The sequence below is a fragment of the Crocodylus porosus genome, unplaced genomic scaffold (assembly GCF_001723895.1).
Source record: "Crocodylus porosus isolate Cpor-Errol unplaced genomic scaffold, CroPor_comp1, whole genome shotgun sequence".
NCBI classification, from domain to species: Eukaryota; Metazoa; Chordata; order Crocodylia; family Crocodylidae; genus Crocodylus; species Crocodylus porosus.
In genome coordinates, this window is record NW_017728914.1 from 9086096 (window position 1) to 9099746 (window position 13651).

Consider the following 13651-nt stretch of genomic DNA (forward strand, 5'->3'; position numbering starts at 1 on the left):
ACCCCAGTATTCTTTCCTGCCATGGCAGGGGGTCGGACTAGATGATCTGCTCAGGTCCCTTCCGACCCTACAAACTATGAAACTATAAAAACATATTTATATGGAGGGGGAAGATAAACCAGCAACAAGAAAACTGGGCACTGAAGACAGCACAGGATTGCCAATATTACCATTCCTCCCAAAATCAGATAACATCCTCTAATAGAAACATAGCCAAACTTGAAAGATTTCCCTCAATAACAAGGCCATTCCTTATGCATTACTGTCAGAGACTAGTACATGTCTTAGTCAACCCTCCTCTTCCCAGATTTCCTCAAAGTATCTTACGTAAATAAATATAAACCACTATGGATGAATATAACTGACATTTATATGAATGCTAAGCCTTTCAAACTAATTAGTACTTAATATTGTAAAGAAAAGAACTGTAAAAGTTTTAAAGGTTCATATACTAAAGTTACTTGAACAATTACCAACATACTAGAGCCATTTTTAAAATATCTGACTAGCATTTCTAAATAATCAAAGAATTAGCTGGGGAGCCCAGGACCAGGACTCCTTTGAGTTCCATAGAAAGGCAAATAACACCTATGGTCTAGCTATTTAAGAACAATTTATTTTTGAAAAAGAAAAAAAGATGCGTCTTACTATGTACTTGGGCTTCAAGGTAAAATAACCGGTCTAACCCTACCCTTTCAGGTAAGAAGGTATACATATATAAAAGGTAAAGGATAAATTCCATGAATATATCATCATCTTACCACTTTAATAAGCAAGACAAATTGTTGTTTTCAAGTATACTAACCTGCAACAAAATGGTAATTTTATGTTGGCTTTTCATGAGGTTGTTGATAGATTCAAAGAGTCTTCTCATAGATTCCTCAAATTCTGTCTGTTCTTTGCCTTCATATAACCTGTTGGGAGATGCAGTCTAATCACTACTTGAGAAACAGAAAGTACCATACTTTCAATTGTGTCAAACCCAGTGTTCATTTAAAATTAAAATACATAAAAGAAGTTGATGCAGTATTAGGTACACAGATATTTCACCCAGGGGACATATCTGGTATTCATTGTACTAGGGAGAAATTCTTCAACTTGACACAACATAATAAAGGTTTCTAAATTTTCCTGAAAAAGCCTTTAAGGAATAAAACTTTCCAGACCTAAAGACATTCATAATCTCAGCTGACTGGTGGGATAGGAGATATATAATTGTCATTTCACTTTCAAAGCGACTTAAAATGTCAAGGAGAAATTTTGTGATTTTTCTCTTCAATTTAGCTACAGTGTAAGAAATGGCACCAAGCTAGAAACTGCATTTCCAAGCATCAATACTGCATCCATGAATTACTGCAGTGCTAATAGTTTTCAAGGTGGCATGGATTTTCTATACCCGTCTTAAATACCACGAGTCACATGTAACCCCTTTTACAACCTAACATATAAATTATACTGTTGTAACAACCTGACAAATATCTAAACCACCCAATATAAAACTAAGCAGCTGCTTCTAGGCAGAATTCAAGGTCATTACCTGTTAATCCCCAATACAAATTCAGAAGACCACAACTAGTTTGAAACCATTTCATATTGTTCTTGTAAAACTGCTTTTTTTTGGCCAAACAGCCTGATATCTTTCAATCAAGAAAAGGCTTTGCCTTGGTAGCAGAAGTGGTGACTTAAAATATGCTTGCTTCAGATTATCAATCATGAAGATAATTTTCCAAAGTCAGTTCATATTTGTCCATCTCCAAGTAGTATGGATATCTGGAACCAATGTTTATAACCATCACATCTTACGTTTTGGCTTTGGCAGAAAATTCTGTTTACACTACCTTGTCCCATGACTTGCATTACTACTTCCAGCAAAATTTTCAAAGTAGAACAAACAAGATCACTAAAGAAATTGTATATTAACTCCCTGAGCTTTCAAAAATATCCAAATAGTATTTTGAACCTAATTCTGTCACCATTTTTCAAGAAAACCTTATCAAAGACCCAAATCATGCACTAGACCCAACATACTTGGGATCCTGTGAGATGCAACCTCAAAAAGTATTTTAGAGCATGAATTTTAAAAAACTGTTCATACTATCTCTGAATGGCCATTTGAGGTAACCTTTGGTCCTGGCTAAATGCAAATGACATCAGTTAAAGCAGGGGTGGGCAAAATATGGCCCGGGGGGGCTGGACCCGTCTCACCAATTGATTGCATGTGCCAGTGCTCCACATGGGACCAAGCCCTGTCCACTCTCGCCTGGGGCATCACATACCACACTCCCACCTGCACCTGCTAATGGCACCACCCTGGTCCCAGCTCCAACCAGCATGCAGTGCTGCTGCAGCCACCCAGGTACTGCTCACATCCCTGTGCCATTGGGTACTCCTCATGCTCCTGCCCTGCTACACTGCTCTAGGTAGAGGGGAAGCTGCAGCTGAAGGGCTCCTGCCCCAGTGTGCAGGGCTCCAACTTCAGCTCCTGACCACCTTCCACTCACTCCAGCCACCCAGCCTGATGAGAAGCTATGTGTGGGTGGTTCAGTGTATGGAAGGCAGCTGGGAGCTGGAGTGGAGCCCCATGTTCTAGGACAGCAGCTGCCCAGCTGCAGCTTCCCCCTACCTGGAGCAGCACAGCAGGGCAAAAAGGGGAGAAGGAGGCAGGGGCAAATGAGCAGCACACGGAAGGCGGTAGCAGCAGCAAGAGCAACCCCACTGGGAAGCATGATGTCTGGGGCCAGAGCCATTGATGGGTGCAGGGTGCTTCCAGGTGGGAAAGCTGCACCTGCCCCAGGCAAGAACAGGTGGGACTCAGCCCCATGTAAAGCATTATGGGGGCAGCTGTGGGCCAGATGGGAGAGCAGAACATACCTGCACCTATATTGCACTGCCCTGGCAAGCTCTTCTGCACATGCCCCCTGCCACACCCTCCCTTCCTGCACTTCCAGCCAGCTCCCAGGACTCATCCCCGACACATGCATACTCAACACCCCTCACCAACCAGTTACCGCCCCCCACCCCCACACACACACCCAAGACCCTCCACACACCCACAATATACAAAAGTAAAACTTTATTTTGACCAACTGTGTAATCACACAGTTACATACACTACACAAACAAATATAAATAAGGACAAAAATATTTTTTCAAATAAAACTAAAATATCTTATGTTTGATTTTTAGTATACTATTTGGGGGGGTTTTATGTATATTATATTAAAATTATGTCTTCTGAAAGATATTGTGTCTGTGGCCCTCGACAGCTCACCAAAACTCCTTAAGTGGCCCACCAACCAAAATAATTGCTCATCACTGAGCTAAAAATTATACAAAAAGGCTTCTCTTGAAGGCAGAGTATTTAAGGCTAAATTTTAGATCAATTTTCATTTTAAGAGGTTTGGCCAAACCTCGTGCTTCTGTCAAGACACCAACTATTACCATAATTAAGGCAATGCAACAATTTCTATAGAGAAAGCTGAATAAGTCCACTTCCAGCACTCATCACTTCCTCCTAAGGTATTTTAGGCTTCTAAACAAGTTTCAGGCCTAATTTCTATCCAAAATGGGCTTTTTCGAGTACTTTGGTCAAAAGTCAATTGGCCTTCCTTGTATACAAAATCTTACTTTGACAAAAGAGTTATTATTTTTAGCATGGAACTGAACACCAAATTTAGGATGCAAGCCTGCTATTACTAACACATGGCCTCAGAAGACAAAACAGGCCAATTTTAAACAAAAGATAATGTAACAAGAAAAAGAATGTACAGTATCTGCAGGGACTATTTTTTTAATTTTAATCCTTGAGAAGTATTTGTTAATTTTGTGTTCATAAAATAAAATAAATTATAAAAAGAATTAGATTTAGGCTATTTATTCCATGAGAGAGTCACTCTTCTGAGGATCTAGCTTCCCTTACATTGGAAAAGACACCTGCGACATCAATATAAATCATATCACCTATCTTGAAAACATTGAAAAGCATAACCAACTTTTTATTGCATCTGCAACAGAAACATACATATTTTTAAATTGGATTATACTATAATAAATTAACTATTGAATCATGTGATAAGAACTTTCAGTAAAATACATTTCCACTATTAACAAAGTGTTGTAGCTGTGATGGCCAAGCTGGCTTTGTCAGGTTTTATTTCATTTTAGAGCATAACTAACTTTCGCCCAGCATACACAGTTGGTCCAATAAAAGATTCACCCTAACAAATCTTTGCCTCTTACTTTATTAACATCCATATTTACTAGAGACAAATTTTTAAGCCCCCAGACAGATATTTACTTAAAGGTTGGATGGGATACCAACAACCGTGCCTCCTGCCATGCCACATGTGGAATCAGGAACCAGATCAAATCACATCATATTGCCAGTGGAGGCGTGGGGGAGAGGGGAGCATGGGATCATGATCCCAGGCTCCCATGCACCAGCAGGTTGGGTGGCTGGCAATCAGCTCATCATTGGCAGATTGGGACTGACCTTGGGCTCAAGTGCTGGGGCAATCCCAATTTGCAGTAGGCTGGCAGGGACAACTCTGGGGTTCAAGCCCCTCAGCAGCCCCTGCCAGAGCATCAAGTCCTTGGGCCATTACAATGTCCCATCAACTGGCAGGGATCTCAGTATCTACACCATACACACTAAGCAAAGAAAAAATTCTGGCTGCCATGTCTCTTACAGGCACCTAAAATGATTAGGCATCATAATTCAAGTTGCAGCAAGGGAAGTTTAGCTTAGATATTAGGAAAAAAATTCTCACTGTCCCCAGTCCTATCTGTTCCAAACCCCACCTTGCCCCTCTCATGCGCTGGGCCCCTGGCCCTCTGATCCCAGGCCTCTCTCTTCCAAAGCTCGATTCACCCCTCTCAGGCACTGGGCCGCTGTCCCCTGCTCCCAGTCCTATCTCTTCCAAGGCCTGGTCCCACCTCTCAGGAGCTGCAGTCTTCACTAGTTGAGCTTCAGGCACCCTGGCCCTCCACTATCTACCGCCCCTCTCCAGGCTATGGGTTTAGCCGCTTCTGTTCTCAGGCCTACCTGTTCCAAGGCCTGGCCTGTTCCTGGGCTCAGTACTTCTTGCCCCAGATCAGCAGCTATCAGGAGCCCAGCTGCTCTCACAGTGGCACTCAGAGTTAGACTGCCTGACCAGATTAGACCCTTGGCTTATATATCTCAACCCCAGCCCCCTCCTAGTCAGCTAACTCCCTAATCAGCCCCCATCACCACCTGCAGGCTGCTTCTCAGGCAACCTCTCCTCTTGAAGCAACAAGCACACCCCAGTGCTCTGTCACAGCTGGTACCAGACATTGCCTTTGTGCCACCATAACAATTTTTATGGTGGCACAAAGTGAAAGCAAATAGGTGTCTATGACCTTTGTCACACCACAAATGCTTGTGGCTGGTAATAATTTGTACCACTTTTCTACTGTGGGTGTCCCCTTTATGGGAGGAGAGTGTAGGCGTCCCAGAGCTGCCCACGCTCTCCAGCCACCTCAAGCAGCCAGTACTGGGGATTCTCACACAGGATCAGGCTCCTCAAGCCCTGAGACCACCTGCCCACAATCATCTCTGCTCACAGAGATGCACACAAAAGAGTCCCAGGGGTTCTCTAAGCAGGGAAAGTTGAGATTCCTTGCTTACAAAAAACACATTAGCATTCTTGACTTACATAGAGAATGACCTCAGAGATTCCCACAGGTACCTCTCTATGTAGGGACTACTGGAGATACCCAGGAGCATGCCTCTAAGTGGGAACTTGTTGCCTGCTGTCCCACATGATCAAAGCCTGTTTTGATCCACTTTATTTGGTAACATCTAATTATACTCTTAGAGAAGCCAGATATTTTCTAGCTGGCAGGGTCAGTCAGACAACATGCACTCCAGCATACCCATAGAATTTTGAGGTAATTATACATCTATTGACTGTTATCTTTGATAATTCATAGAGGCTGGGTGAGGTCCTGTATAACTGGAAAAAGGTAATATATGGTCATCATTAAGAAAAGGAAGGAGGATCTGGGGAATTACAGTTGAGTCAGTCTAACCTCTGTACCTGAAAAAATCATGGAGCATGTCCATCAAGTAGTTCATCTATTTTTACTTGAAGAGAACAAGGCAAACATGAACAGCCAAAATGGATTCCTTGAGTGCAAGTCATGCCTGACCAAAATTATTCTTTTCTTTGACAAGGCAACAGACCTTCAGGATGAACAAAGAGCAGTTGACGTGATATACTTTGGTCTTAACAAAGCTTTTGACATAGTATCCCATGACATTCACGTTAGCAAGACAAATGTAATCTAGGTAAAGGTACTGTAAGGTGGATACCTAATGACTGGATCAGTGTGTTCAAAAGATCAGTCATCAATGGTTTGATGTCTAACTGAGAAGAGGTATCAAATACGGCTCCCCAGGAGTCTTTCCTGGGTCTGGTATTGCTTAATATCTTTATTAATTATTTGAGAGATATGATTAAAGGATGAGTTGGCAAATATGCTGATGATACCAACCTGGGTTGAGCTGCAAACACCCCAGAGGATAGAATTAAAATTCAGAATGACCTTGACTACCCATTCAGCACAAATCGCACAAACAAGTACAGACTGGGGAACAACAGCTAGGCTCGGCTGCAAATCTGCAGAAAAAGACTTGAGGGCTGAGGTGGACTGTAAGTCAAATGAGCCAACAGCATGTCATGTTGCAAAAAAATAAAAACCAACAGCATACTAGGCTAGCAATAGGAATTTTGCCTACAGGTCAAAGGACGTGATTGTTTTATTCTATTCATCACATTCAGTTTTTGGGCCCCACACTTTAGAAGATAATTGGCAAGTGTCCAGCAGACAGCAAAAAAAAGTTCACCTTGCAATCTTTTATTCCCCCTGCCCCCTCATGCTGGACACACCTGATCCCTGCCCCCAGCCTGGCACTGGGGACCAGGCTCAGCCAGCCTGATAACTTTAAACCTGCCCCCTCAGCCAATTGGCGGTGATGCTGTGAAAATGGCAGCTCCTACCACTATCAGGTCACAATACTCATGAGCTGGGCTCATGATTTAAACCAGGGCCTAACTACAAGGTTTTTGCTGAGTAATAATTTTGAAGCATAGTCTTTCACCATTGGTTGCACACAGGGGGCCATTGCCACTCAGTCTCATTCGCCACTGCCCCTGCCCCTGGCTCCATTCTGCATGCAGAAGCCCCACTGGGGAAGCACTGAGCACTTCCCTCCCACTGCCCATCTGGCCCTATCCAGCAATGCACTGTTGGCACTGTTGCAATAAAATGCCATGGGTATAGCTGCTTCCTGGGGAACTCCATAGCAAGTGGCCATATAATGGCATTTAATTGCAAATCATATTTTTCATGGAAATCACTTAATTTTGTGATTTTCACAAAAAATGTGAAATTGTTATTTAAACCAGGCCTTACTCATACTGAATAAACCTTATAGTGTGTATAACTTCCCTATAACAAACCCCTGTTGAACCAGAAGTAAAGGATTAGTCAATCTGCTGCATCACAATAATCGGGGGAAATGGCTCCTTTTTGGAGTGTTGGATTATTGTGAGGATTTGTTGTAAACAGTTTGTTATGAGGTTACAGTGTACCAACAGAAGACTGATCGGTTAGCTTGTTAGCTAGCTCTGCCCTTCAGAAGCAAGGAAGGTTCTTAAAGTTTTCTTAATTCACTGCAAACAGTAGCAAATTAAGATTCACAGTACCCCAATAAGATAGATAAAACCTAATCTCTACCTTGACTGGTAAACATTACACCATAGTGCTTTCAGTTTTTCTTATTTTAAATATCCAACCCATCAGGTCATTCTATCTGGCTTCCAGGGGCTTGTAAAAATTTAGAAAATTAATTATTATCTGCCCCTGGCTGCCTGTCAAAGATGACAAGGTGCAAGTGGCACCCCACATACACACCCCACATACACACATACCCACACACCCACAGCCCCCCACAAGCCTATACCCACCCACCCATACCCCCCACATTATACAAGACTAAGACTTCATTTTAAGCTACTATACAATCACCTCTATGTACACTACACAAACACAAGTAAATCAGGCCAAAAATGTTTTTTTGAAATCAAATTAATGAATGATGTAGTAGATATTAGATTTTTAGAATATAATTTAGTATTTTTCTGGTTCCAAGATGGCAAACCCGCTTGCCAAAGGAGTACAAGGGGACAAGGGGAGGGACATCTGGTGGCAAAGAGCAAGGGGTTAATACTTATGCACTAAATTAGGCCAGCTTAAAATTGGTTGGGTAACAGCAGAGGAAAACTCATCAAAGTAACATTAACATAACTACCAGATTGTTTCTTTAAAAGACACCAGTAGCCCAAGACAATGGTCTAAAAATCATATGTAACATGTTTTCAGTCACTCCAATTCCAATCTTCATTAGTCTTTTGAACCCCACATGCTCTGTTTCTCTGCTCTCTTCTGGAAATTTTCTTCTCGTCTTTCCCTGCAGATCAATTTAAATTCATTCATCAGCTCATGCATCTTCTTTGGAAGGCCCATTATGCAGCCTAAGTCCCATCATCATTAAGGGCACCTATACACATAACAGACCTCTGCTCTGACACATGCTAATTAGCATGCATTGGAGCAGACTTGATTAACTGAGTCTGCAAGAGTCTGCTGGAGTGTGCTAATTACCAAGCTTTTGTTAAAAAACCCCCACCATCATTCTGAAGAGTTGAATGCTGAATACATGTGACACTGTGGGGACTTTAGTTAGACCAGCTCTCAGAGCTGGTCTAATTAAAGATCTACCCCACCCACCATCCTGGAACACATGTATAGACACCCATATAACATTCCTTTTTGTTGGTTCTATAGACCTTGTACGATCCATCCATTATAGACAAGTCATAGAACTTGCCATGCATTTTTCTTTTTAAGTAACCAGAATTCACAAGCTGAATACAGAATCATCACAGCTCTTTGGAAAAAAAATGACTGGTAGAGAACAAACGTGTCTCACAAATATCTAGAAGTGGTTTCTATTACTAAACCCTTCAAGGTGACTGCTGGGCATATTTTACTCCTTACCAAGGGGACAATTCAGAATTGTCCATGTACATAATTTATATTATTTATATTTTTATGATATTGCATTACAAGCATCCATAGACATAATGAAGGTTCACATAGTACTATTTTCTATGCTAAAATATGTTTTATTCAACTTATTTTAAGTATGGGTCTTTTAAAGTGCATTTTAGATAAATTCTTCTATTTTCATCTTTCTCAGTTTAATGCTGAGCAAAAATAAACAGATTTCTTCTCAAAAAATATTTCGCAACCAGCCTACTCCACTCCCTCTAACTTAATTTTTAACATGCTGTGTCATTCTGATGGCAGAAGAGAGTGCTCCTCATGTTCCTCTGCTAAAATGGTTGCAGTGGCAGCAAGTATATTCCCATATCGCTATAACAGCCAGACGGGAGGGTCAAAGGAGGTTGTCAACTGCAAATAAGGGCTCCACATAATTTATACTGTGTGTCTAAGTGGACAGTTTTGGTGGTTTTTGGATAAAGGTGCTCCAAAACACAAATCATCCCAAAGCTTTAGAGTAATAACCTGAGTAAGGCTAGAACTAAGGAGTCTGAAAAGCCTTGTCTACATTCGGAATTAGTTCACATCAGCTGAAGCCAGTAAATAAGTTTGGTGTCACCATCTAAACTAATTGTGAAACTAGGGAAGCCAAATTTCGTACAGGTTCATCTTCCCCTACAGGCAAAGCGTACAGCTTTATCTGTGCAAATACATTTTCCCTCTCCACTTAGAGTGCTGTCCACCAGCCTTTGGCCACTGTTGTCTACACAAATGAGATCGATAACCAATGAAAAATAAGTTTCCCAATTTTTCCCACAAATGTCTCTTAACATTTTTAGTCAATTAGCACAATCAAAACTGTTAAAGTAGTTCCTGTTAATAGAAGTAAATCAAGCAAATAAGAGGGAAAAACAAAAAAGTATAATTTATTTTTAAAAATAAATTTTCAAATAAAATGAAACAGAAAAAGAAAAATCTCATGAAAAGAAAAATATGCTAGCTGTTTAGCCAAGTTATGCAGGGCTAAACAGCTTAAAAAAGTAGATCTTAGGGTCCCGCAAGGCTCAGTCCTTCGACCTGGACTCTTCAATGTCTTCATCAGTGACTTGGATGTGGACATGAAGTGTACTCTGTCCAAGTTTGCAGATGATACTAAATTGTGGGGTGAAGTGAACACTCCAGTGAGTAGAGAACAATTGCAGGCAGACCCGGACAGATTGGAAAAGTAAGCAGAACACAATATGATGCAGTACAACAAGGACAAATGCAGAGTGCTGCACCTAGGGCATAAAAATATCCAGCACACCTACTGGCTAGGAAATGACCCTCTCAGCATCACAGAAGTGGAAAGGGATCCCGGAGTCATAGTGGACTCCAAGATGAACATGACTCAGTGTGATGAAATCAGCAGCAAAGCTAACCGCACTTTATCAAGCATCAGCAGATGCATGACAAATAGAACCAAGAAGGTGATACTTCTCTGCATTGGTCAGACTGCAGTTTGAGTACTACATCCGGTTTTGAGTCAGACTGCAGTTTTGAGTACTACATCTGGCACCGTACTTTAAGAAGGATGTGGATAGCCTCGAGAGGGTCCAGAGGAGGACCATTCATATGGTTAAGTGTTTACAAGCCAAGACCTATGAGGAGAGACTAAGAGACCTGCACCTCTGCAGCCTCCACAAGAGAAGGCTGAGCGGTGATTTTGTGGCCACCGACAAATTCATTAGGGGGGCGCAGCAAGGTATTAGAGATACCCTGTTCACCAGAGTACCTCTTGGGGTAACACGGAACAATGCTCACAAACTGACAGAGAGCAGATTTAGGCTAGACATCACGAAAAACTTCACGGTGAGGGTGGCCAAAATTTGGAATGGGCTTTCAAGGGAGGTGGTGCTTTCCCCTACCTTTGGGGTCTTTAAGAGAAGGCTAGATAGGCATCTGGTTTGGATCATCAGACCCCAGCACTCTTTCCTGCACAGGCAGGGGGTCAGACTCAATGATCTGTTGAGGTCCCTTCCAACCCTAGCATCTATGAATCTTTAAGTCAAAAAACCTAACAGGACGCCTGATTTATCCATCTACTACCCAGATGTACCACTCATTCATTACAGGAAATGATTACGCAATTTGGACATTTTGAGCAAGTTCCAAAGCTCTGTACTAGAAATTTCTTGTTACTGTGATGAACTATGTCAAACCCTCATACTTAATTAGCTATTGACCATCTACAGTCAGCACTCAGCAAATAAAAACAGTGAAACTACTGAGGCACATCAGAATTTTATTCCCAATGGTTTTTTAACCTGACTTATCTTTTAACAAGACAGAATAAAATTCAGACTTTGGGTAAAAGGGACAGAGGTGCCTTAGCTTGAGCATGGCACTTTTCTCTGTGACATCACATTTTTTGGCAATAAGACCTCTAAAAATGGAATATCTGGGGATGTTGCTGCAGATTCATCATGCTGACTCATCAGCATAATTCCCAAAATCCAGGAATTTATGTTTTGGGTTTTTTTAGCTGATGATGCTGAAGAGCCTAATGTATTTAAGTTCATTAAACAAAGCATCCATAAACCTTTGGAATTAAACCTTGTTGTCAGTGATTCATCATATACACTAGTTTCTGAATTCCTGGGAGAAAGCAAAGCACACAAAAAGACCAGCTGCTGTAATAATTTTTTAAGTTGTTAGTACCAGCCACTAGGGGAATGTATACACATGTTCTGGGATGCAGGAAGAGAGGGAACTGTAATTAGAATAACTCTGAGAGCTGCTTTAAATAAATTGCCAGGAATGTCACATGTACCAGGATCCCTGTGCTGAAAAATAGTTGAGGAGGTGCTTTATGTAAAGCTCATTAAATAAGCATTAGTTAAAGCACCCCTTCTGTTGTTTTTCAGTGGGGAGACACTGATACATGTGATGCTGGAGTCTGCCAGAGTGAGATAATTGCCACACTCCAGCAAACTCGATTAATTGAGTCTGCTCCAATGCGCTGTAATTACAGCATGTCAGAGGAGCCTCTCTGCATGTGTATAGGCCCCTTAGAGTTGTTACTGGCCTTTTAAGCAGTGCTGTTCATCCAATCAGAAGGGTTGTGCTAAGTTTTGCCAACACAATTTGAAGGTAGATAAAAGGTAAAGCAAGATTCTCCAGTATTTGTAAATATCTTGGCAAACCTGGATGAAGTTCCTGAGAACTTTTCCAGGAACAATCTAAAATAAAGGAAATTGTATTTATTTATTTTTGATAAATTACATAGTTACACATTATATTTATTTTAAAATTATATTTATAAAAAAAATCTCTTTCACTTGAGATTTGTTTCTGGAAAAGTAAGAATTCAAGTCATCACTAATTCATACATGATGTGGCATTTAGAGCCCTGATCCTCAGAGTTTGGCAGTGAAGTTGATCTTGTTCATCTTTTTTATATATTTTTATAAGCATAAAAGATTAAAATATTAACTTCCCTAACATTTATTTTTGCAGGAAATATCTACAAACAGCAGTCCTGCAACACAGCATAATACATAAAATGTGAAGACATGCTATAGAAACTGCCTTAGGCCTGGATGACAACTGAATTCCAGGAGGATAATACCTCTTTCCAGGTCACCACTGTCAAACTATCCTATTTACTTTAATAGCTTTTGTAGTCTGATGTACTGTCCTCCCTAGCTCAGATCATCAAGATTTGGGTTAATTTGCAAATAAATTTCAGACACATACACACATTGAGAGCATTTTTTAAACATACAAATTATGAGCCCTGACTTTTTTGTCATGGAACTAAGGTTCCAAGACAGGTTGGTAATAGAAATTAAACAGAATGCACAGACATCTTTGTACAAACATTAGGAAGGATATGCAGATAGAACTACCTGACCTGTAAGATTGCAGCTTATAAGGTCTTTAGGTCTGTTTTACTTTCTGGGCTATCAAGAATGGTATCTTCACAGAGATGGGGCAAAGAACAATCTGGCTAACACTTAAAGCAGAAGCTTACAAGGCTTTCAAATACAAGTAGTACAATCTAATGTAACACTGTACTAGCCACATGTGAAATAAGCTTGTCATAAACAAGGTTATTGCAGAATAAGGAAAGACTTTTAACTTAAATCTTGGCAGCTGAAACAAAAACTACAAGCAAATATTTCTGGGCAGAAGTCAGTTCTTTAGAAGTTTAACTTAAAGTAAATGAAGACACTTTTACTCATTTAGGTGCTGCACTTTTCAATTCATCAAGATGGTTGGCTGGTCAAACTCTTCCATTTATGAAGGTGAACTTTGACATCGCAATGTAACACTTACAGTTGGAGTATTACAGGAAGCCAGTATAAAGTTGTCAATCAGAAAAACTTCAGAGCTGGATAGAGTTTCACATATCAACTCAGATGCAAGAGCTCTAGTTGTTTACAGAACAGAAATGATAACCATCTTATCTAGAGTTGGTTGAATGACAAAATTATACTTCTCCAGCCATGACATGCATGATAAATTACATAGACATTAGGGCTGGAAGGGACCTCGGAAGATCATCGGGTCCAGCCCC

General features: G+C 40.8%; 1 protein-coding gene across 1 annotated transcript in view; it reads right to left on the reverse strand.

The window, feature by feature from the left end:
• Positions 1 to 13651, reverse strand: part of DOCK2 (dedicator of cytokinesis 2) — a 519632-nt gene that overhangs the window by 419090 nt on the left and 86891 nt on the right. The window contains exon 23 of the mRNA XM_019534715.1: positions 806 to 914. Within this exon, the coding sequence (XP_019390260.1) occupies positions 806 to 914 (109 nt within the window). The remainder of the gene's footprint in view (positions 1 to 805; positions 915 to 13651) is intronic.